This window comes from Nannospalax galili, unplaced genomic scaffold, assembly GCF_000622305.1.
Source record: "Nannospalax galili isolate Female #2095 unplaced genomic scaffold, S.galili_v1.0 scaffold146, whole genome shotgun sequence".
Classification (NCBI taxonomy): Eukaryota; Metazoa; Chordata; class Mammalia; order Rodentia; family Spalacidae; genus Nannospalax; species Nannospalax galili.
In genome coordinates this window covers 10,124,321-10,148,981 of record NW_008357929.1, presented here as the reverse complement: position 1 = coordinate 10,148,981, position 24,661 = coordinate 10,124,321, and the positions used below count along the sequence as shown (strand labels likewise).

General features: G+C 42.8%; 2 protein-coding genes across 3 annotated transcripts in view; one reads left to right on the top strand and one right to left on the bottom strand.

The window, feature by feature from the left end:
• Positions 1 to 34: 34 nt before the first annotated feature.
• Rpain (RPA interacting protein) lies at positions 35 to 9,003 on the bottom strand. Of its 2 annotated transcripts, none has more exons than XM_008855948.3 (7): positions 8,867 to 9,003; positions 7,364 to 7,534; positions 6,512 to 6,572; positions 5,367 to 5,478; positions 5,142 to 5,205; positions 2,532 to 2,676; positions 35 to 180 (listed from the first exon to the last, which is right to left on the bottom strand). In XM_008855948.3, exons 1-7 carry the CDS (start codon positions 8,945 to 8,947, stop codon positions 173 to 175), a joined length of 642 nt encoding a protein of 213 aa, XP_008854170.1. In that variant the 5' UTR covers positions 8,948 to 9,003; the 3' UTR covers positions 35 to 172. The 2 variants fall into 2 exon arrangements, with proteins under 2 accessions (XP_008854170.1, XP_008854169.1); XM_008855947.3 differs by having other exon boundaries at positions 37 to 180; positions 2,536 to 2,676.
• An 18-nt stretch (positions 9,004 to 9,021) lies between these two features.
• Positions 9,022 to 24,661, top strand: part of Nup88 (nucleoporin 88) — a 40,594-nt gene continuing 24,954 nt past the window's right edge. The window contains exons 1-5 of the mRNA XM_008855950.3: positions 9,022 to 9,151; positions 9,366 to 9,774; positions 12,406 to 12,575; positions 15,815 to 15,937; positions 22,419 to 22,505. Coding sequence (XP_008854172.1) covers positions 9,481 to 9,774; positions 12,406 to 12,575; positions 15,815 to 15,937; positions 22,419 to 22,505 — 674 coding nt within the window. The 5' untranslated portion in view covers positions 9,022 to 9,151; positions 9,366 to 9,480. The remainder of the gene's footprint in view (positions 9,152 to 9,365; positions 9,775 to 12,405; positions 12,576 to 15,814; positions 15,938 to 22,418; positions 22,506 to 24,661) is intronic.

Genomic DNA, 24,661 nt, shown 5'->3' with positions numbered 1-24,661 from the left:
TATTCTGTGGCCTTGCATCAAAACACCAAGAAAAGAGATGTTTAAAAAGCTTTAATGCAAAATAAGTTACAAAGGCTTGTTCACGTAAGGGTCTTAATCAGAGGAAACGAGTTGCTTTCAGCCTAGTGGAGTGACAAGTCCAGGATGACTCTAGAGGATCACGGCCCAAGTGTCACAAGCCTGGATTAAACAGAAAACAAGTTAGCATAAACTGAATTCTAGTCATGAAAAGTTAGGTGAATATATGGCTAAAAGTTGTTATCAAAAATGGGATCTAACTGGGGCTGGAGAGATGGCTCAGCAGTTAACACTTGACTTCTTACAGAAGACCCAGGTCCAAATCCCAGCACCCACATGGCAGCTAACAACTGTCCGTAACTCCAGTTCCAGGGGATCCGACAGCCTCTTCTGTCATTGCATGACACAGGTGCACTTACATACATGGCAGGCAATACATTCATACACATAAAAATAATTTTAAAATGAAAAAAAGGGGCTGGAGAGATGGCTCAGCGGTTAAGAGCACTAACTGCTCTTGCAGAGGACCCGGGTTCAATTCCCAGCACCCACATGGCAGCTACAAACTGTCCTTAACTCCAGTTCCAGGGGAATCTGAAACCTCCTGACCTCTGCGGCATTGCACGACACTGGTGCACTCACATACATGCAGGCAGTACACTCGTAGACATAAAATAAAAATAATAAAATATTTTAAAAATTAAGAAAAAATTTTAAATGGGATCTAACTATATTGCCCAAGCTGGCCTTGAATTCCTGGGTTCAAATTACCCTGCCTCTCAGCCTCTTAGGGAGCCAGGACTACAGGCATGCGTTGCCAGGCCTGCACTTCCTCTTTTTTTTTTTTTTTTTTTTAATTTTTTTTAATTTTTTTGTGTATGAGTGTATTGCCTGCATGTGAGTGTGCCTGTGTCGTGCAATGCCCCAGAGGTCAGAAGAGGGCTTCAGATTCCCCTGGAACTGGAGTTAAGGATGGTTCGTAGCCACCATGTGGGTGCTGGGAATGGAATTCTGGTCCTCTGCCAGAGTAGTCAGTGCTCTTAACTGCTGAGCCATTTCTCCAGCTCTGTGTGTGTCTGTGTGTTCCCAGATCTCGCTGCTCTGGCTAGTCATTTTGCCCCAAAGATCCCCTGCCTCTACTTCCTGAATTCCAGGATTACAGGAAGCCACCATGCCTGCCCTGATCCAAATTCGGGTCCTCACACTTGCAATGTGCTCATTTTTCTAAGGCAGAAGACAATGTCATCTAACTTGTACCGCTTCAACTCTTTCCACTTAGGCAAGCTGGGTGTGGTGGTACACACCTTTAATCCCAGTATTCTGAAAGGCAGATGCAGACAGATCTCTGTGAGCTCTAGGCTAGCCTGGTCTACACAGAGTTCCAGGCCTGCCAGGGCTATATAATTAAATCTAATATCCAAACCAGGTAATGACGCAACCGGAAAAAAAAAAAAAAAAAAAAAAAAAAAAAAAAAAAAAAAAAAAAAAAAAAACCCAATAACAAAAATCACATTAAGCATCTATTTATATACCAAAGTAGTCCTGGGAGTAAAAGTAGTCCTTGCCCTCAGAAAGATGTAAACAGTTAACACCTGCAGCATTGCAGGGAACACAGCAGTAGATACAGTTGGAGCCCACAAATGCTAAACAATTTTATGTGAGGGTCAGGTTTTACAGAGTATCTGGCATGCTGTAGCACTCAACTGTTTCTAGAGTTGCCCTTGCCTGGGACCTGAAAGCTGTAACAATATATGGCATCTTCTGTGTAGGAGACATTGGTTTCCATAGTAAACTTAAGGCTTCTAAGACAGGTGGCTCCACCCATTTGTGTAGTCCTGTCCCTCACACCTAAGTTACCATTTGACTAGAGTCTAACCTTGGATCTCTGTGAAGACTTGTTGAGAGAGATGAGCCTGGCATTGCTCTGCTGTGCTTCCTGTCCTGTATCCATCTGCAAAAGTGATGCCAGGATGGCCATCTGGGATTTATGTCCATGCCCTTACTTACGGAGTTCAGACCACGGCTGCCAATCCAGCAAAAGCCGACTCCCCAGTTTCCTGACCAATGCTCCGCCAGGGCTTTAGGCCTACTCTCAGCACACTGTCAGGACTCTGGGCCTACTCTCAGGGCTCCACCAGGAATCTAGGCCTACTCCCAATGTTCTGCCAGGGCTCTGGACCTATGCTCAACGATCTGCCATGGTTCTCAGCCTACTCTCCTTTATCAGGCTTTTTAGGGGAAATGACTTATGACCTATACTTTTTTCATTCATTTGTGATAAAGTCTCACTATGTAGTCCAGGCTGGCCTCAAACTCCTTGCCTTAGCCTCCCAAGTGTTGGGATTACAGATATTCACCACCACACCCAGCTGATCTTTTCTATGAAATAAATTCCTCAGAAAATAAATTGTAGTTAACGTTTACCTATTTCTAAGCTATTATTTTTGCCAAGGCAGGAACAAAAGTAAATACTGACATGCTTGTAGAGCTGACTGGTCCCACTGGAGGCTTACCTACCAGACAGCTCATGAGAAGACTGGGCTTTTCTTCTGCCCCATCAGTGACTGAAAATGCAGGGGTGCAGGGACAGTGTAGACTGTGCTCGTTTATGTTATCTTCTAAGCAGGCACGAAGCTTCTGCTCTGTCAACTCCGGAGACTAAAGAAAGTTCAACCACAAACTAATCTTAATTATTTGTAATCAACAGTTGAAAATCCTGAATCCTCATGCCAATCAATGTAACTCCCTTGGTTAGGATAGTTTGATTCTTTAGAGCTTTAAAGACTGAGGAATTGGGAGTGCACTTCAGTTGGTAGAAGGCTTGCTTGGTATGCATGAAGCACTAGGCTCCATTCCCAGCACCATATAAAAACCAGGTGCAAGCCTAATTCCAGCACCCAGAAGGTGAGGACAGACGGATCAGAAATTAAGGTCAGGGGCTGAAGAGATAGCTCAGTGGTTAAGAGCCCTGGCTGCTCTTGCAGAGGACCTGGGTTTGGTTCCCAGCATCCACGTGGCAGCTAACAACTGTGAGCTAACAACTTCATTTCAGGGGATCCAACACCCTCTTCTGGCCTCCATGGGCATTGATTGCATGGCATGGATGCACTTACATGCAGGCCAAACACTCATACACATAAGATAAAAATAAATTTTAAAAATTCAAGGTCATTTTTGGGCTACATAGTGAGTTTGAGATCAGCTTGGGCTATTATTAGACCCTGTCTCAAAACCAAAAAAGATACCCTTGAGCTCATAACTGCCAAGATATCTTAATCTCCATTTACCTACTCCTATAGATTAACCAATGCTCTCCATTCCAAAAATAAGTAAATAAATAAAAATTAAAATAGAAAAAAAATTGCCACTCCCAGCAGGAAGAACAGAGCCAGCAGGCTATTCTAACCTCGCTCTGCTTCTGCCCTCATGGGCCAGTGTATCCTTAGAACCAGCAGGGTCTTCTTCCAGATCTGTTTTTGCTAACTGAACTTGCTACTGTAGCTTTATGATTTAATGATACTGTATGGGGGAAGAAGTGAACAAAGTTTCATTTTTATGATTAAGAGAAAGTTTTAAGAGACATTAGGTAAAACATGGGGAGAGCAATCCTAAAGTTGTATAACTACCTTCTTATTTTGTTTTTTGTTTTGTTTTTTATATAGTTTCACTACTGGGCTAGAACTCATTATGTAACCCAGGCTGGCCTAAACTTGCAATCTTCTTTCTTTTTGAGACAGGGTCTCCCTGTAGCCCCAGTTGGCCTGGAACTCACTAGGTAGACCAGGCTGACCTCAAACTCAGAGATCCACCTGTCTCTACCTCCCAAGTGCTAGGACTAAAGGCGTGCGCCACCACACCTGGCTACTTGTAATCTTCTTGCCTCAGCCCAATTGAGGATTTACAGGCCTGTGCCACCATACCTGGCATCATACTTAGCTACCTGGCCAATCTTACAGATATAAAATGGGAAACTTCAGGCTATGCACTGTGAGTTTTTTGTTTTGTTTCCTAGACAGGTTCTCACTGTAGCCCTGGCTGGCCTGGAACTGGCTATGTAGACTCACAGAGATCCGTCTGCCTCTGCTTCCCAGGTGCTAGGATTAAAGGTGTAGGTCATCTGGCTTATTTTTTTAAGTCTATTTTCAAAGTCATCTGAAAAATACCATAAAATGTTTTTATCATTTTCTACTTCAACTGGTCAACTCAGTCTCCATCATGGCAGAAGTCATTTCCTGCATTTTAAGAGCAATAAAGCTTTTAAGTTCTACTGGTGTGAAGTCATATTTGGGAAAGGTTGAATGCATGTTTCAGATCCTAAACTGGGATCTTTTATAGATCTAAATCTAGTGACTGGAGAGATGGCTCAGTGGTTAAGAGCACTGGCTTTTCTTGCAGAGGACCTGGGTTCGGTTCCCAGCACCCACATTGTATCTTTAACTCCAGTTCCAGGGGATCTGATGCCCTCTTCTGATCTCTGTGGGCACTGCACAACAGGTGTACCTACACATAATACAGACAATACACTTGTACACATAAAAATAAATAAAATAACAATATCTGAATCTCTGGTGGCTTTCCATGGGATTAAAAAGCCCCACTGCATAGTGTTTGCCAGTCCCCATGCAGCATGTATTTTCACCATGGCTGATGTAAAGCTACCAATGTAATGTTGCTGAACACAAAATTGGGAATAGATGTTACAGTTTGAATGTGAAATACTCCCCACAGGCTTATGGGTTTAAATACTTCGATTTTAAGAGGTTATGGAACCTTTGAAACATGAAGTTTACCTGGTGGACACAGGCTACTTGGAACAGGCCTTTGAAGACTATACCTATTTTCTGCCAGCCAAGATGCTGAGGAGTCCTGGGTATATGTGCCCATCTCCATGGAGCCACTCTGCTATGCCTTCTATGCCATGATGGACTGCACCTTCTCAAACTGTGAGCCAAAACAAACCTTTCCTCTTTCATAAGTTGTTTCTGTCAGGTATTTTGTCACAGGACAAGAAAAGTAACTAATGAGGATGTGCTGGATTGGCTCCAACCCACCATTAAAGGTTCTTTAAATAGTAGATACATGTAGAAAAGGGTCACAGAAAAGTCTGTGCATGGAACACTTACATGAAATGGGATGAACAGGCCACACTGACACATGACCACACTGTCTATTATTCTCAGGTTGAACCTAGAAACAGAATTGGGATTCCCAGATCATTGTGGCAAGGAAGCCTGGCTCTTCAAACCTTTTCAGTCAACAAACTAGGGGAGAGGGTATGGAGGGGTCCCAGTTACTTTAGAGTAGGGGATAAGAGCCAGAAATGCTAAAAAGATTTAGAAAATTCTTACTTTATACACACAGGGCAGATGAGGGGGTTTGCTTCCCACTCAGTCAGCATGATGTTGAGACAATTTTCATCAAACTGTAAGCTCGTCTCATATTCGTTGATAATGGACTTTTCTGCAAGGCAAATGACTTGGGATCGCCCTGTGCTCATAAGGCAGGGCTATAAACATGAAGTCCAGTCAGGACAAGGCTATGTGGAGTAAATGACCATTGTACCAGTTCCTAAGTTATGGACTCTGGAATGTACTATAAATGCACTATGTCTACATAGTACTATGACACTTGAGTAATGGATCTGACCATGTACAATGACCATTTTACAATGACAGGGTTACCATAAGCTTTTTTTTTTTTTTTTCTGAGACAGTTCTCACTATATTGCCCAGGCTGGCCTAAAGCTTCCTGACTCAACCATCTCCCAGCAAGCCCACCCTCCTGAATCAGCATTGCAAGTAGCTGGTACTATATGCCACAGTGCTCAGTTTAACCTAGTAATGGAATAGGCAAGATAAACTAAATATAGGAACTGGATCCACAAAATAAATCCTGCTTCCCAGATGCATCATTTACTAGCTATGTGACCTGTGTGAGAGTGTCATTTTCAGACGCTATCTTTTACAGTCCCTTCTAATTCTGTCTTTTGTATTAGTCACAAGCAAGAAAGCAGTTATCATGGAATGGGAAGGTCTTAGTACAAATACTGCCACTCTGCAATCTCTTACTGTTGGAAAGACAGACAGACAAGAATTCAGTCAGAGACATTTGATATTTCTGAAGACAGAGCTACTATGTAGAAGACTTGGAATTAATGAATCCTAGCCAGGTTGGTGGCACATGCCTTTAATCCCAGCACTCCAGAGGCAAAGGCAGGCAGATCTCTGTGAGTTCAGGGCCAGCCTGGTCTACATAGTGAGTTCCAGGCCAGCTGGGGCTACAGGGAGACCCTGTCTCAAAAAGACCCAAAAACAAAACAAAACAAAACAACAAAAAAAAAACGAATAAAGACTTAGAGCTTTAGAGTTTACCTCCAAGGCTACATTTAATCTTCAACAATTAATGAAACAAAACAAAACCTAATCCTGATTCAAGGAAAAGCCAGTGTTTGAGTAACTAAATAGAAGCAGGAAAGACTACTTGCTGGGGTTACCTTCATCACACAGCTCCTGTTGGATTTCCTCCAGCACAGATAGGTCCACTGGCAACCCCAACTACGAGAGAAAGTGGAGGGCTGGGGATATTGCCTAGCATGCAAGGTCTTGGGTTTAATTCCCCAGCATGGTACAAACAGAAGGAAGGGAGGAGAGAGGGGAGATCATCATCTTAAGTTTGATTGAAGTATTAATCTGCCACCAAACCCCACAGTGATTAATAACTGAAAGGTGGTTCAAGAGCCCCAGATTTACCTGACAAAATTGGTCCAATTAGCTTATATCATACTGTAAGGACACATAACATGCCACTGAAAAGGCATCATTTATTATATAGTGACTTGATGGCTTCAAAGTAGTTTTTCCTGTTTTGTCACACAGTTCTTATAATGCTCAAGGTATCTTCTCCATGTGTGAAAACTACAGTGTGAAGAGGCAAAGTGAGTCAGTAGCAAAACCAGACTTAGAATTTCAGAAGTCCTAGCCTCTAATCCAAAGCCTTTCCTGATATACTGCAAATGGCTTTCTATGCACACTCTGAATCAGAATGTTGCCACAGACCTTTTTGTTTTTTCTTTTTTTAAAGAGTGGCTTCTAGCCAATGCCTACTGAATCAAAATTTCCAAGAGTAGAAACCAGAGTTGAGATTTTTTTCTTTTTAGTTTCTTAAAGGATGTAGCAGATCTACAGTCTGGTTCCAGTCCAAAGCAGAAAAGCCTGGGCCCAAAGGCTGTTAGAACTGTGCTTAGGGACTTAGAAGTGGGTGAGGTGAAAGAGTGTGATAAGCAGATACAAAGAGATCACTAGAAGTAATTCTTAGCTCAGTCCCCTAGGTAACATCCTGTCCTGACCTGGGTCAAGCCCTCCGGACAGTTCTCTACTGACTGCAAAGAATTCCACTCTTCCTCCATCACTTCTTCCACTAGGAGTCTGTTGGAGACTCTTACTGGCATGTTGCCTCCAGTCTGACGGTACTTGTCCAGGAGCTTGTCCCGGTTGTTTCTCATTCTCTGGAGACATCCCTTGGGGTGGGAGGGGGGAATCGAATAAAAGAAGGAAAATGGCAATTGCTAAGATATAAAAGGAAATTTAGACACAAATGTCATAGTCCCCTCAAATTTTTATCCACATACAGATCGGTAAAGTTACAGTGCTTTGTCCCTATGCTTCCAGATTCCCATATTCCACACTTTATCTTTAATGCAAGCTTTCTTAACGGTTAGGTGTGTAGTATCGCTGCATCCACAGGACATTCATATTGCTTCTAAACTTGTGCTACTGTACAATGGCTTTCCTGGGGCTGGAGAAATGGCTCAGCAGTTAAGGACACTTGCTGTTCTTGCAGAGAACCCAGGTTTGATTCCTAGCACCCATATGGCAGCTAACAACTGTCTGTAACTCCAGTTTCAGGGGATCCAACAACCTCTTCTGACCTCCATGGGCATTGCACAACATGGGTGCGCTCACATACATGCAGCCAATACATTCATACACACAAATTTTTTTTAAATAAAATAAAAAAAATAATGGCCTTCCCATACAACAATATTTCCATTTCGGCGATTTTTGTTGACAAAGGAACATATGACATTATTTGGAGATATTTTGGTCATCACAATTCTAGGTATAGAACTAGGTATAGGATACTACATCTAAATACAAAGTATATAACAGCCCTCCATATCAGAATTTTCTCCTTCAAAATGTCACTACCCACAGATGAGAAACTTGCTACATACAATTCTTCCAGTATTAGATTATTTTTCCTGGAATATACCCGCTACTTTAGAGAGTATTAGGGAGGAAGGGAGAGGGAGGAAGAGGGAGAGAGAGATGGAGGGAGAGGGAGGGAGAGGGAGAGGGAGAGAGAGATGGAGGGAGGGAGAGAATTAATATGAATGGATTTCTCGGTAGGAACTATTCTGACCTCAAGAGGCCAGAACTGCAGTACAACTCCCCTAATAAGTAACTGAGGCTCTTCTGATTCCTCTTTAGAAGTAATTTCTATCTCACACAACAACACAGGTGTACAGAGTTCTTCTCTCTAAGTGGTCATGTTATTAGAGCGCAGAGGCTGTGGTCATGACACTTTAAATTTGAAACAAAACCAAATCCAAAACCAAAGGTTCCTGGGATTGACTCCACCTGGTGTAATCCCACACCTAGAGGACCAACAACTCTGGAGGCGGCGGACGGTAGTCAAGACCCAGTCCTATGGCAGGAGGCTTGGGGTTCCAGGTTCACTTCCCTGGCGAAGAGGTACAGCACCTGCTTCATGAGCAATGCTGGGGCTAGGGCAGAGGACAGTGGAGCCTGGGAGACATTAGTGACCAAGCCCCACACCCCACACTCACCTGCCTGAAAGCCTCCTTCCAGGGCGGGGAGTTCACCTGTTTGTAAAGCAAGTGGTGAGGAGATCCGGAGGATTCTGCCATACCTCGGCCCGAAGGGGGCACCCGAAGGCCCGCCCCTTAGCCAGCGCGCAAAGGCCTCTGGAAGTTGTAGTTTGGGGATATTGATCGCGCTTCGGGCCTTAAGGAATCCTAGTACGTGTCCTATGTAGCCTGCCGCAGCACGGAGACAGATGTGGGAAACCCCAGGATGGCCGACGACAGTTAACCCAAACTATATTGAGTCAGGTGAGTCTTAAGAGAAAGGTCTGGATTGGAGGCGTCCAGTAAGCAATTATACAGATCTCATTCGTTCTCATACTGGTCTTCTAGTAGCACTAAAACTGCCTTTAAACCGGAGCTATTGTTGACCCTGTTCCGCTCGCTTAGGCTTCAGAATAAATGCTGCATATAGGCTTTCCTCTGGTGATGCCTCTCTTTCGCCCCACCCTCCCTGCCACAGCGTCGGGCCTCCGGAACTTCTACTCGATGATTGGCTGAAGCAGTGGAAGGCTGGCTGCGGATTGGCTGCGCCCAGAGGCGGGCTGAGCAACCAACTGGAGAGTAGTTGAGACAAGATGGCGGCTGCCGAGGGACCCGCGGCAGATGGTGAGCTGTGGCAGAGTTGGCTTCCTAACCACGTTGTGTTTTCGCGCCTCCGGGAGGGACTGAAAACCCAGAGTCCAGTCGAAGCGGAAAAGCCGGCGCCTTCGTCCACACCCTTGTCGCCGCCGCAGTTGCTGACGAGAAACCTGGTGTTCGGCCTCGGTGGGGAGCTCTTCCTGTGGGACGTGGAAGGCAGCGCCTTCTTGGTGGTTCGGCTTCGCGGCCTCAGCGGGGGCGGTGCGGAGCCCGCTCTGTCCCAGTACCAGGTAGGCCAGGCCATTCGCAGGGCTTCTGGCTGGAAGCGGATCCACTCTTCCAGTGGGAAAATCCATCTCATTTTCTTTCCTCCCCAGCAGGCTTATTGACTCCTACCGCCGCACTTTAGGTGCTTGTGTTGTGAGCATCTGGGAGGAAGGTAGAAACCAGACGCTCCCGAGACGTCTCGCCCTGGGCTCCCTGTTAGTAGGCACATTCCTGATAAAATGCCACAGCTGCGCTCGTGGGTGCGCGCGCGCGCGCACACACACACACACACGTCTATGAGTAGTAGTTTTTAAAACAATAACAAAATCCTAAATGCTGTGCTTATTACAAGGTGACCTATGATTTGAATTAGACTTGTCAAAATCAGGTAGAAAAAAAGATGGGAGTTAAATGTGGGGACTAGTAAGAAACACAGTTCGATTAGAATTCCCAACAGCCATTTAAAAGACTGACAGATATCAGTAGTAGTTACAAGAAATTTCATTATATTCAAAGAAGTCTTATCTAAAAGGATTTTTGGCTCAGAGTGATTGTCTATAATAAATGACATTGATAGTCTCATTTATTAATAAAAGTAAAAAAAATGGGAATCTGAGATGGCCATGAGAAAAGAAATAGGACATACCAGTGTAAAAAGTGAACAGTTTTGCCAGGAGTGGTGGCGCACGCCTTTAATCCCAGCACTCAGGAGGCAGAGGCAGGCCTGGTCGACGTAGTGAGTTTCAGGATAGCTGGGGCTACAGGGAAACCCTGTCTCAAAATGACAAGATAAGTAAATAAACTTGGTCTACATAGTGAGTTCCAGGACAGCTGGGGCTACAGGGAGACCCTGTCTCAAAAGAAAAAAAAAAAAAAAAAAAAAAAAAAAGTGAATAGTTTGAGGACATAGGATGCTATGAAAAACAGAACCCCCTTAAAATATCACTGGTCTTCCATAGCAGTACTCTGCTGCAGAAGCTCTTGAAGATATTCATTATTCTGCTGTACTATTTATATAATGGATATCATTTATTAATATTTGCAGATGTGCTTCTTTACTTAGTATTAACAGCATGATGCCAGATACTATGCTAGGAATAAAAGAAAGACAACTGTTAAGTAATATCTAGTAGGTTGTGTTAGAGGGGCAAGTTTTGAAAAGGACATTTAGAATGCACCGTGATAAGGTGATAAGAACTATGATGGAATGGAATTAACCAGAATGTGCTGTAAAACTACAGAAAAGGTGCATTTCTCTTTTTAAAATTATTTTTTATTTCATAGTATGAGTGTTTGGCCTGCATATATGTTAAGTACACCTGTGTTGTGCAGTGCCCACAGAGACCAGAGGAGGGCATCAGAGCCCCTGGAACTTGAGTAACAGTTGTTAGCCACCGTGTGGGTGTTGGAAACCCAACCCAGGTCCTCTGCAAGAACAGCCAGTCTCTTAACCACTGAACCATCTCTCCAGCCCTCAGAGATAATTAAAATATAGATTTTATTATGTTTGTTTTATGTGTATGAATGTTTTGCCTGCACATATATAAGTGTATCACATGTGTGCAGTGCCCACAGAGGCCAGAAAAAGGTATCCAATCTCTTGGAACTGGAGTTACAGATGATTGTTAGCTACTATGTGGATTCTGGGAACTGAACCTGGGTCCTCTGGAAGAACAGCAAGTGCTTCTAACTGCTGAGCCATCTCTCTAGCCCTAAATTCTTTTTTGTTTCCTTTTTTTCTAAACAATTTATTATTTTCTTGAGAGAGAGAGTCTGTGTGTGTGTGTGTATGTGTGTGTGTGTGTCTGTGTAGATATTTGCAGGTGCTTGCAGAGGCTAGAAGAGGGTATCAAGTGCCCCAGAACTGGAATTACAGAGGTTGTGAGCTGAACATTTGGGTGCTGAGAACCAGACTCTTGTCCTTCACAAGAGTAGCAAGTGCTCTTAATGGGTTAGCCATCATCTCTCCAGCCTCCGTAGAGAATGTCTTGAGAAGAGGTACGTGGAAGCGAAATCTCCTGAGGACAGTGCAGGAAGGACAGTTGTGCCAAGACACTGGCATAGCAAATCAAGATGATTTCCAAGATATACAGATTACTCTGATTGTAAGAATAAAATTTAGGGGCTGGAGAGATGGCTCAGTGGTTAAGAGCACTGACAGCTCTTGCAGAGGACCCAGGTTCAATTCCCAGCACCCACATGGCGGCTATGAACCGTCCTTACCTCAAGTTCCAGGGGAATTCGACTCCCTCTTCTGACATGCTTGGGCATTGCATGACCGCGGATGCACTCACATACATGCAGGCAATACACTCATAACCAGGTCCTCTGCAAGAACATAAAAATAATAATTTTTTTTAAAAAAAGAAAGTTTAAAATAATAGAAAATGGTAACGTTTGAGGCTAAAGTAGTAGAGTTTGACCATAAACATGAAAACTCGGTGTTGTAGTCTATCAAAGTAGGAACAGCTGATACTTTTTATGTAATTTTTTAGTCTAAATGATTTAAAATATTTAATCAGTTAAGGATCCAAGTGTTAGTGCTTATCCAGAATGCTATTATCTTATAACTACAGAGAATTAAAGCATGATTGTGGTTTCAAGTAATTCCCAAATATATTTACATTAAAATAACTATTTGCTTTAATTTCCAGAGATTGCTTTGCATAAATCCACCCCTGTTTGAAATTTATCAAGTCTTGTTAAGTCCAACACAACATCATGTAGCACTTATTGGAACAAAAGGACTTTCAGTATTAGAATTGCCTAAAAGATGGGGGAAGAATTCTGAATTTGAAGGTGGAAAAACAACTGTGAATTGTAGGTAAGTTGTATTTTCATTTAGTGTTTATCTGTGTAAGTTGCCAAGATCAGGAGTTCTTAATATATGTTTAAGGTGCTACTTTTTTATAGCTGGGCATGGTGGTACACACCTGTACTCCCAGCACTTGGGAGGCAGGGGCAGGTGGATTTCTGTGAGTTTGAGGCCATCCTGATCTACATAGTGACAGAAAAAAAAGATGCTACTTTTTTGTGTGTATGTCTTTTTAAGACAGTATCTACCTGTAGCCCCAGTCTTCCTGGAACTCCCTATGTAGACCAGAGTTCCATCTGCCTCTGCCTTCCGAGTGCTGGGATTAAAGGCGTGCACCACTATGCCAGGCAGGATGCTACTTTTTTTTTTTTTTTTTTTTTTGGTCTTTTTGAGACAGGGTCTCCCTGTAGCTCCAGCTGTCCTGGAGCTCACTATGTAGACCAGGCTGGCCTTGAACTCACAGAGATCCACCTGCATCTGCCTTCTGAGTGCTGGGATTAAAGGCATGCGCCACCATGCCCAGCCAATCCCTTAAATTTTTTAAAGATTTATTGTTCGTTTATGCATATGAGTGTTTTGCCTCCATGTATGTCTGTGTACTGCCTGTATGCCTGGGGCCTACAGAGGTCAGAAGAGGACACTTGATCCCCTGGAACTGTAGTCAACAGTAGTTATGAGAGTTATGAGCCACTATGTGGGTTCTGGGAACTGAGCCCAGTTCTTTTGTTAGAGCAGCAAGTGCTCTTAGCCACTGAGCCATCTCTCTAGCCCCTATTTTTAAAAATATTTTATTTTTATTTTATGTTTATGAGTGTTTTGCCTGTGTATGTATGTAAGAGCACGACATGAGGGTAATGCCCACTCTAGAACAGAAGTTAAATGGTTGTTAGCCACCATGTGAGTACTGGGATCCAAACTTAGATCCTCTGCAAGAGCAGCCAGTAATCTTAACCACTGAGCAAATCTCTCCAGCCTCCTGTGTTTTTAATCATGTGTATCTGGGTATGTGAGTCATGTTGCTCACTGAGGTCAGAGGCTTTGGATCTTCCTGGAGCTGGAGGTATAGGGAACTGTGAGCCACCCATTGTGAATTCTGGGAACCAGACAAGTCCTAGGTCCAAACAAGAGCAATGCACTCTTAACCACTGAACCATCTCTCCAGCCCCTAGTCCCTTACTTTTACAAAAATACCTATGAGTTTACAGTTAGGTTCCCACACCAAAGAACTATGCACAAAATGAAGCAAAGCATATTGGTTAAGGGTTTTGAATGCTAACTAACACCTGCATTCCAAGAAATGGTTTACATGTCATGCCATTTTCTGGTCATTACAGTTTGTGCTATGATATCACAAACTTACCATGAGCTAGTCATGCCCTCAAAAGACATAGCAGTTGATCAGACTGCCAGGTATTCAAGTGTAGAAAGTAGAAGAACAAAACATTTAAACTGAGGCACATGTTACTTCACAGTTTAGCAAACAAAGCATGTGGAAGCCTTAATACCTAATGTAGCAGAAAGTACCTATTAAATTCCCCCCTCTCCTTCCACACAGTAGGATTGAACCTATGACCTCATGTATGCTGGTCAATCTCTCTACTACTGAGCTGTATCCCCCAGTGGTCCTACCTGTTAATTAAACTCTTTTTTTCTCTTTGAGACATGGTCTCTATGTGTACCAGACTGGCCTCAAACTCATAGAGATTCACCTGCATCTGCCTCCTGAGAGATAGACTGAAAGGCATACCACTATTCCAGATCCCTATTAAATTCTTGATATCCAAAGCCTTGGCATTTTCTCAGCTTAGTTCAAGTAGCTACATGAAGTTTTCATTAGAATGGAAAATCCTGGGAGTTATTTGTAGTGTGTGTGTTTTATACTTGTTTTGTTTTTGCTAGGTTCTCTCTGTAGCCCCAGCTGTCCTGGAACTCCCTGCGTAGACCAGGCTGGCCTTGATAGGCTGTTCTTTCTGTTTGGTAGAAATAAGCTTTGGCGTTCTGTGTTTTTTTTAAGGAGATTCTGGGGGCTGGAGAGATGGCTCAGTAGTTAAGAGCATTTGCTGCTCTTGCAGAGGACCTGGATTTAATTCCCAGCACTCCCATGGCAGCTAACACCTGTTCTTAACTCCAGTTCCAGGGGGATCTAACACTGTCTTCTAGCCTCTGTAGGCACTGCATGCACAGGGTGCATTTACATATATGCAGGCACATAAAAATAAATTTTATATATATAAAGGAGTTACTGTTCAGGAGGCAGAAGTTTGCTCAGAAGCTTATCTAGATTTTTAGTTTTAATTGAGACATTCTCACTAAATAGCTGAACTTGCCTCAAATGTGTAGTCATTCTGAGCCTAGTGAATGCTGGGACTACAGAGGTATGACACTCAGCCCAACTTTCAGTTTCAGTTATACATACCTATCTAGAAAAGTGAGATCTGAAAAGTTTATTGAAAAGAATATAAGGTAGAACCTAAAACCCATCTTTACCTGTATAAGGAGATTCTACTTGAACTACTTAATATCTTTTTAGATCTCTATTCCCTAATTTTTTAAAAATATATTTATTCTTTTTATTTTTATGTGTATGAGTGTATTGCCTGCATGTATGTGAGTGCACCCGTGTCATGCAATGCCGCGGAGGTCAGAAGAGGGCTTCGGATTCTCTTGGAACTGGAGTTAAGGACAGTTTGTAGTTGCCATATGGGTGCTAGGAATCAAACCTGGGTCCTCTGCAAGAGTGGTCAGTGCTCTTAACTGCTGAGCCATCTCTCCAGCCCCCTAATTTTTAAAATAATGATAATACTTGCCTTTATAGTTTCCTTATTATATTAATTAGTAAAAGTACCAAATAAGAGGCAGTGTCAAAACACATTTGTAAAGAGCTGTGTAAGCTGGGTGTGTTAATACACAACTGTAATTCCAACACTCAGGAGGCTGAGACAGGAGGATTGCTGTGGGTTCAAGGCTAACCTCGGCTACATAGTACTAGGCCCCAGCCAGGGCTATATAGCAAGACCCTGTCTGAAAAAGCAAAAATAAAACAAAAACTATAAAATACAGTTAGGGTTTAAAAAATATATTTACTCTAACTCCTTGGTATTGATTGTGTAGGTTCTCTGAATGCTCAGGATTTAAGAGAAGGAAATTTGAAGGAAAGAAAAGCAATGAGTATTAAAATAGATTTTCCTTTAAAGTGTCTTTCATCCAAGCTGTATACATGTTTTCAAAAATTGTTATCTATATTTTAGTACCACTCCAATTGCTGAGAGGTTTTTTACCAGCTCTCCTCTGACTCTAAAGCATGCTGCCTGGTATCCAAGTGAAATGCTGGATCCCCACATAGTACTGTTAACATCAGACAATGTAATAAGGTGAGCTTATTTTACCTCCTTTGTGCCTTTGTGAATGGGAAAATCTCTGTTCCTGATTACTTATTTACTGTTTAATAGCTTAAGATAACATAAGTCAGTGGATTTTTTTTTTTTTTTTCCTGATTGGCTATTGTAAACCATTCTTTCTCCTTTTTTCCATTTATTTTGTGTGTATATGTTTTGGTGTACATTTTCATGTGCACAGGCTTCATCCTCTTACTTTCCTCCTTATTCCCTTAAGATAGGGAAGCTCATGGTTTCCACTAGGCTGGCAAGCTCCCAGGATCTACTTGTCTCTGCACCCCCAGTGTTGAGGTTGCCTGTAGGCAAGCGCAGCCATGCCTGGCTTTTATGTAGGTGCTGGAGATTTAACCTCAGGTCCTCATCCTTATACACAGCAAACACTCTTACATCTCCCCAGGCCCATAAACCATTCTTAATCATAAGAATTGCATAACTGCCCTAACTTAACATGTCGTAATTACTGCAATTCCTTCTCAATTAATCTTCCTGCTTCTAGTCTGACCTAAAAGTGCTGCTTGAATAATCTTCCCCAGACTCTGCATCATGTCACACCTTTGGTGATAATGGAGCATAAGGAAAACAGTGTAAGTGAAACAGAATGAATTTAATCCATGCTACAAAGTCATTTCTATTATCTTTGAAATCTTAAACTTACTTTGGTAGACAGAGGGGCTCAGTTTCCAACTGGCTTTTTTGATAATTTCTAGCTTACCTTTATTTGTTTGTTTGTTTGTTTATTTATTTATTTATTTACTTATTTTGGTGTTGGGTACCAAACCTAGCACATTACACATCCTAGGTAAGTGCTCTATTTCTGAGCCATATCTCCAGTTGATTTGAGAATTTCTTTTCTGTGTCTAATGTATTTTTTGTTTGGTTGGTTTTTGTTCTGTGTGGGGTCTAGAGGTTGGCAGGGTCTCACTAGTATTCCTGGCTGGCCTGGAGCTCGATATGTAGACTAGGCTAGCTTTAAGCTCCCAGAGCTCCAGCTGCTTCTGCCCTCCCAAGTGCTGGAACTGAGGGCATACACACCACACCCAGCTTTTGTTTTCTTTTAAAGAGGTCAAAGTTTTCATTACATTTATTTATTTAGTGTGTGAATGCTTGTTTTTGTGTGGTCAGAGGATAGCTTGCAGAGTCACTTCCCTCCTTGGGTTCTGGAGATCAAACTAAGGTCATCATACTTGACAGCTAGCAGCTTTGTTTTATTTTGGTTTTGATAGGGTCTTGCAGTCTGACCCAGGCTGGCCACCCAAGCATGGAGATTCCAAGCATGTACTCAATACCTAGCTCTAATTTTTAATTTTAGGCTTTTGTTTGATTGGCTGGTTAGATGCATTTTTGTTTGTTTGTTTTTAATATTTTCACTGGGACTTAAACCCTAGGACCTTGTACCTGTTAGGTAAGTGCTGTACCACTGAGCCACATCTCTAGTCCTTACTTTTTTTTTTTTATTTTGAGATCTTTTTTTTATTTTCATCTCACTGGGTTGCCATTGAACTTGTATTTCTCCTGCCTAGTCTCCCAAGTAGCTGGGATAACAGGCTTTCTCTGCCAGACCCAGCTTGTTTTCTTTTTGTTCTGTAGGGGGTTTTGTAGCATTTTTGTTTTCGGGGAATTTTGGGGGGAAAGGGGTGGAGTTTGGTGAAAGGGTCTTGTCATATAGCCAGGCTAACCTCAAACTTGTGATCTGACTGCTTAGATTACAGGTATGAGCCACTGCACTCAGCTTAGCATTCTATTAGTTTACTTTTTTCTTCTATAATTAAAAAAAGATTATGTGTGGTGTATGCATACATGCTATACGCATAGTGTGCACTTGGGTGTGTGTATATGAAGATCAAAGGAGGTATTGTATTTGGGTGTCTTCCTCTATCCTTCCACTGTATTTCCTTGAGGCAGGGTTTCTCACTGAACCTGAAGCTCACCATTTTGGCTCGGTTATCTGACCATCGAGCACCTAGGATCCACTTGTCTCTACCCCTACAGTGGTGCCATTATGGATATCTGTGGCCATTCCCAACTTTTATGTGGGTATTGGGAGTTTGAACTCAGGTCCTCATGCTTACACAGTAAATGCATTTACCCACTGAGTCATCTTCTTTAGCCCCTAACAGTTTACTTTCTGAATCTATATTATATGAAATTTGTTGGGAGCATTTAACAAATACCTCTAGTTTTATGTTTTCTAATCGTAGCTTCTTTCTTCTGCTCTACCAAAGCTTCCTTCCCTACTGAAGTGTTGATGGTTGATCCAATCTTACACAGATTCCATAGCCTCTCCTTAGTTTCATTTATTAAAGCCAGTTTGTCTGGAGCTGAGCCTGGTGTCCTAGTTACTTTCTGTTGCTGTGATAAAACACTGACCAAAAGCAACTTAGGAGAGAAAACGGGTTATTTCATCTTATCGCTTACAGTCCATCATGAAGGGAAGCCAAGGCAGGAACCTGGAAGCAGCTTACTGGCTTGCTTCCCTGACCTGTCCCTAGCCTGCTTTCTTATAACTCAGGACCACCCGCCACAGTGAGCTGAGCCCTCCCATATCATTCAGCATTCAAGAAAATGCCTCATAGTCATGCCCACAAGTCAATCCAATACAGGCAGTTCTCCAGCTGAGGTTCTCTCTTCCCAGGTGTGTCAAGTTGACAACTGAAGTTGGTGGCCAGCTCTGTCTATGTAGCGAGTTTCTGGCTATCCAGGGCTACATAATGAGACCCTGTCTCAAAAACCAACAAAAACAACAAAAAACCCCAAAAGCGAAACAAACTGCTATGTCCAGGTTAAAACTCTGAGAGATCTGGGGCCTGGAGAAATGGCTCAGCGGGTAAGAACACTGACTGTTCTTGCAGAAGACCTGGGTTTGTATCCCAGCACCCACATGACAGCTAACAACTGTCCGATATTCCAGTTCCAGGGGATCCGACAGTCTCTTTCTGTCCTCCGTGGACATTGCACGACATGGGTACACTTACCTACATGCAGGCAATACACGCATACACATAAAATAAAAAACAACAACAAACAATCTGATCCGGGGGCCATAGAGATGGCTCAGTGGTTAAGAACACTAGCTGATCTTGCAGAGGACCTGGGTTCAGTTCCCACCACCTACAACTGTCCTTAATTCTAGTTCCAGGGGATCTGACACTCTCTTCTAGCCTACATGAGCTTGCATGCATGGGTGTGCTTACATATATGCACATTAAATGCTCATACATATAAAAATAAGTTTAAAAGCTGGCCTGAAGTTACTTTATTTATGTGTGTGTGTATTTCATAGACAGGAGAGATGGCTTAGCAATTAAGAAGATTTCCTGTTCTTTCAGAGGACACAGATTTGGTTCCCAGCACCCACATGGTGGCTAAAGATCATCTGTAACTCCAGTTCCGGGAGATCCTATACCCTATTTTGGCCTCCTCAAACTTTGGCCACCAGGAGCAGCCATGGGACCTGATTGGATTACCACAGAACTGAAAGTAAACCAGGGGGCCCAAGTTTCCATGCATCTGAGTGCTGATTGCATCAGCAGCAGCTCTGCTTTTATTCTCCATGCTAGTGAGAACCACAGTCACACGTCTGCAGAGCTGAACAATAATAAAATGACTTCTCTACTCCTGAGAACTACAGCCAAACATTTACAGAACACTGAATAATAATAACGTGGCTTCAATATAACAATTCAGCAAATAAGGTGAGCACAGCCACATTATCTCCATGCTGTGTCTACTTAGGAGGTCAGCGTGTTTCACGAGAAACTAGAGGGGGCACCCTGCAGCATTCTGGAGATACCTCCCCAATGAGCATTCTTTCATAAACTTTCTCATGAGACACAAAGCTTTCCAGACACACATGCTCAAGGTTCAGCTGAATTCACCAAGCGTAGTTTTAGTCATAGCAACACTATTTCCCAGTCCCTTCTTCAGACATTGCATATATGTGGTGCACTTACATACGTGCAGGTAAAACATTCAAAAACATAAAAAAAATTTTTTTTATTCTTTTTTTTTGAGACAGGGTCTCCCTGTAGCCCCAGCTGGCCTGGAACTTGCTATGTAGACCAGGTTGGCTTCAAACTCACAGAGATCTGCCGGACTCTGCCTCCCACATGCTGGGGTTAAAGACATGCACCACCACACCCAATTTTTAAAAAAAATTAATTAAAAAAAGAGAAGGTAGTCCCTGTCCTCATATGTTACTCCATAACTAAGAGTGCTGATACAGAAAGAAAAATAAGAACCATGTGAGTGCTGGAAAACAAATTAGGGCCCTCTGCAAGAGCAGCCAGTACTCTTAACCACTGATCCATCTCTCTAGCCTCCCTCCTTCTCTTCTTCAGAATGGATAGAGTTGGTAGATAGATGAGGCAGAAACCTTATCTCTTAGCAATGGTGAAGTATGCCTTGGCTTAATGTAGTTCCATCTGCTGCTTATAACCTCTGTTATTGTGGTAGTGTCTGTATTTTAGGGCCATTGTTTACCTTCCATGTCCTTCCATCCTGAGGAGATCTGTATCCCATTGTCTTCTGTCAGTTACCCATGCTCTACACTCTCAAGATGGAGTAGTCCCAAACTTGGTGTATCCTTTCTTTCTTTATTATTTACATTTTATTTATGCATTTATGTACTGTGTATGTATGTGTACCATGGTGTGTGTGGAGTCAGGACAATTTGCAGGGGTCTTGTTCTCTCCTTCCACCACACGGGTTCTGGGAATTGAACTCAGGTTGTCAGTCTGGCAGCTGGTGCCTTTACCAGTTAAGCCATCCAAGCCAGCCCTCTTATGTGTTTGTGTGTGTGTGCACCCCTACAGAGGCCAGAAGAACCTCTGGAGCTGGAGTTACAAGTGGTTGTGAGCTGTCAAACATGGGTGCTGGGAACCAAAGAAGAGCAGTACCAGTTTGCACTCTTTTCTACTGAACCATCTCCCCAGCTCCTCCTGTGTCTTTTTAATCTATTATGGTTTTTCATACACCCACAGTAGCTATCAATGTCCTCTTTGTTGCCCACCAAGGGCTGTAGAAAACTGGACATAGTCCTTTCTTGTGATGCCCCAATACATCTTCTTTAGGAATTTCTGCAAAAATAGATAAATTACAGTGAGTACATGCCATTGAGGCCCTCAGATGTGACATGTCGGATTCACCTAAGAATTTCCTTGGGAGCAGATAGGTTTCTGCCCCACATATTTAAATAGAAACCAAGACACCAATTTCTCTTATTACAGATACTGCTGCATTGTCTCAGTGTTTCTTCTAGAACTTTCCATTATCACCCATTGCAAACATTGCTCTGTAACTACCAAGGATGCCTTGATACCCTATCATCTTTTTTAAAAAAAATTTTTTATTGTTTTTTATTTTATGAGTTTGCCTGCATGTATGTAAGTGCACCCATGTCATGCAATGCCTGCTCAGGTCAGAAGAGGGTGTCTAATTCCCCCGAAACTGGAGTTACAGATGGTTGTTAGCCACCATGTGGGTGCTGGGAATTGAATCCAGGTCTCTACAGGAAGGGCTCCAGACAGAAAAGGTGGAGTATACGATACATAATAGGCTGCCAAAGAATTATGATGCAGGTGTTGGGGTTGCAGCCCAGGGGTGGAATGCTTGCTTGGTATGCTTGAGGTCTTAGGTTCCATTACTAACATTGTAAACCCCCCTCTCACCAAAGGAAAGCCAAAGTTGATAAGGATAGAGAGCATTTCAGGTCCTAAAGAAACCTCTCTCTTAAATAAACAAAGGAAATAGGCCACTTTGTCAGGAATAGCAAATCTTTGACAAAGAAAATTCTGGTAGGAAAATTCTTCGTAACTGATTAGATGGTGTGCTGGTTAGTTTTGTCAATTTGACATAAACTAGAGGCACCTGGGAAGAGGGAGCCTCAATTGAGGAATTTCCTCCATCAAACTGGCCTGTAGGCATGCCTGTGAGGCATTTTCTTAATTGTTAATTGACTTAGGATGGCCCAGTCCTCTGAGGACTGTGCTGCTCTTCCCAGGCAAGTGGGTCTGAACTAAGAAAAGTAGCTGAGCAAACCAGTGATAAGGCAGTGTACTTCCATGGTCTCTGCTTTAGCTCCTACGTGACAGGTTCCTGCCTTGAGTTCCTGACTTCCCTCAATGATGAACTATCACTTGGAAGTGTAAGGTGAAATAAACCCCTTCCTTCCTAACTTGGTTTTGGTTAATGTCTTATCACAACAATGGAAACCAAACCAAAACAGATAATAAGTGCCTTTTGGGGGAAATGGGAGAGATGAAAGTAAACTTTGCTCTTGTTTTGTTGAAAAGTATCTCACTCTGTAGCCTAGACGGGCCTAGAACTTACTATGTAGCCTAGACTAGCCTGGAAATCTTGAGGCTCTTGCCTCAGCCTTCCTCCCAACATACCGGAGTAACTGGCGTTACCTGGCTTCAAGGGAACATAAATGCTGTTTTTCTTTTCTTTTGCTTGCTAGAATTTACTCTCTTCGTGTGCCTCAGACACCCACTAAAGTGATTGTACTTTCAGAAACAGAAGAAGAAAGTTTAATACTAAATAAAGGGTAAGTTTTTGCATCACAAAATGTTCAGTTTATTGAGATTATAAATGCAGTTTTAATAATAATTGCAACATTTCCAGAGGTAAGTTTTACGTGTTTTTGTTATATAACAAGTGGACAATGTAAATAACTCATAAGAAGTTACACATCTGAATGTCACTTTACTAGCTTGATCTCTTTTCAAGAAAATGCTAACCATATAAGTGTGTGATGGCTAATCCTGGGTGTCAACTTGACTGAATCTGGGATTGACCAAAATGAGAGAGATCTTGATTGGATCATCTGAAGCTGGAAGACACACCCTAAATGCGGGTGTTACCTTATGATGGCAGCCCATATAAAAGGCCATGGCAGAGGAGAACACCTGGCTTCTTGCTGCTTGCCTTCTCTTTCGCTGGTGAGTTCGTCTTGCTGCTGTAGACTAGCTGATCTTTTGGAATTCGTCAGACCTTCAGCACCATATTGGGACTACTGAGACATCCAGCCTCGTGGACTGAGCGACTACGGATCCTCAGCCTCTCCAGTGTGGTACGGCCATTGTTGGAGTACTCAGACTGTCCTGTGAGCTAAGCTGATAATTCTCTATACATAAATATTCATGTTACTGGCTCTGTTTCTTTGGAGAACCCTGACTAATACAGATTGTGGTACCAGGAGTGGTTCTAGAGAAACAGAATTGAAAGGATGAATTTCTTTAATGGGCTTGTTGGTATTTGGAGCAGGCTCTCCAACTCAGAGTCTTCAGATAGCATGGAGAGCACTGAAAACCCGTGGTGTAGACTATTTGAAACAATTATGGAGATAGACGCATTTGAATCTCCTAACTCACCTCTTGTGAAGAGCAAATTTAGTGACTCTATACATAAAACGTTTGACAATTTGTGGAAAAATAAGAAAAATAATGATGCTGGCTGGTTACTTCTAGCATCTCTGGATAAAGTGATGAAGATAAACAATGAGCTTAGTGATAAAATTGACAAGCTCCAGATTCAAATCAATAGTTTAAAAGTTCCCAAATGTGCCCTGGAAGAGAATCTTCTCTCCAGCAGCCAGAGCTGCTCTTTCAGCAGCTCCAGAAAATCAAGCTGGAGCCCTTATTCTATGTTTGGCTGACGTACAACGTAAATTTAATTCCCTGTCTCAAGGGTATATTAGCTCTCCAGCACTGTGCCATAACTTGGTTCAAAGGGATCTTGATTGCCTGACTTTTCCACAAAATATCACAATGGTCCACTATATCGATGATGTTATGCTGATTGGATCCAGTGAGCAGGAGGTAGCAGACAGTCTGGACTTGTTGGTTAAGCATATGCTCATGAGAGTATGGGAAATAAATCCAACCAAAATTCAAGGGTTTTCTACCTCAGTGAAATTTCTAGGAGCTCAGTGGTGTGGAGCATGCAGAGACATTCCTTCTAAGGTAAAGAATAAGTTGTTGCACTTGGCCCCACCCTCCACCAAGAAAGAAACACAATGCTTGGTGGGCCTGTTTGGATTCTGGAGGCAGCACATCCTCATCTGCTTGTGTTACTAGGACCCATATATCAAGTGACTCAGAAGGCCGCTACCTTTGAGTGGGGCCTGGAACAGGAAAGGGCCTTTCAACAGGTCCAGGCTTTTGTACAAGCTGCTCTGCCCCTTGGGCCATTATGATCCAGCAGACCCGATGGTGCTTGAGGTATCTGTGGCAGATAGAGATGCTGTTTGGAGTCTCTCTCAGACCCCCATAGGGGAATCACAGTGGAGGCCATTGGGATTTTGGAGTAAGGCTTTGCCTTCATCTGCGGACAGCTGTTCAGAGGCAGACAGCTCTTAGCCTGCTATTGGGCCTTAGTGGAAACTGAACGCTTGACAATGGGCCTCCAAGTCACCATGCGACTGGATCTTCCCATCATGAGCTGGGTGTTTTCTGACCCCGCAAGCCATAAAGTAGGCTGTGCACAGCAACAATCCATTATCAAACGGAAGTGGTATATATGTGATCGGGCTCGAGCAGGCCCAGAGGCACAAGCAAGTTACATAAAGAAGTTGCCCAAATGCCTATGGTTCCTACTCCTGTTACGATGCCTTCTGTTCTCAAGCATGCACCTATGGCTTCATGGGGTGTGCCCTATGATCAGTTGACTGAGGAAGAGAAGACTAGGGCTTGGTTTACAGAT

What these genes read in the sequence shown, in the direction of transcription:
- Rpain (XM_008855947.3), bottom strand. Translation starts at nt 8,947, where the DNA reads ATGGCAGAATCCTCCGGATCTCCTCACCACTTGCTTTACAAACAGGTG. An exon ending in GGAAGGAGGCTTTCAGGCAG is followed by an intron (nt 7,535 to 8,866) that starts GTGAGTGTGGGG and finishes TCCCACCCCAAG; the next exon opens with GGATGTCTCCAGAGAATGAG. An exon ending in ATCTGCCCTGTGTGTATAAA is followed by an intron (nt 5,206 to 5,366) that starts GTAAGAATTTTC and finishes TTCTGTTTCTAG; the next exon opens with GTTCAACCTGAGAATAATAG.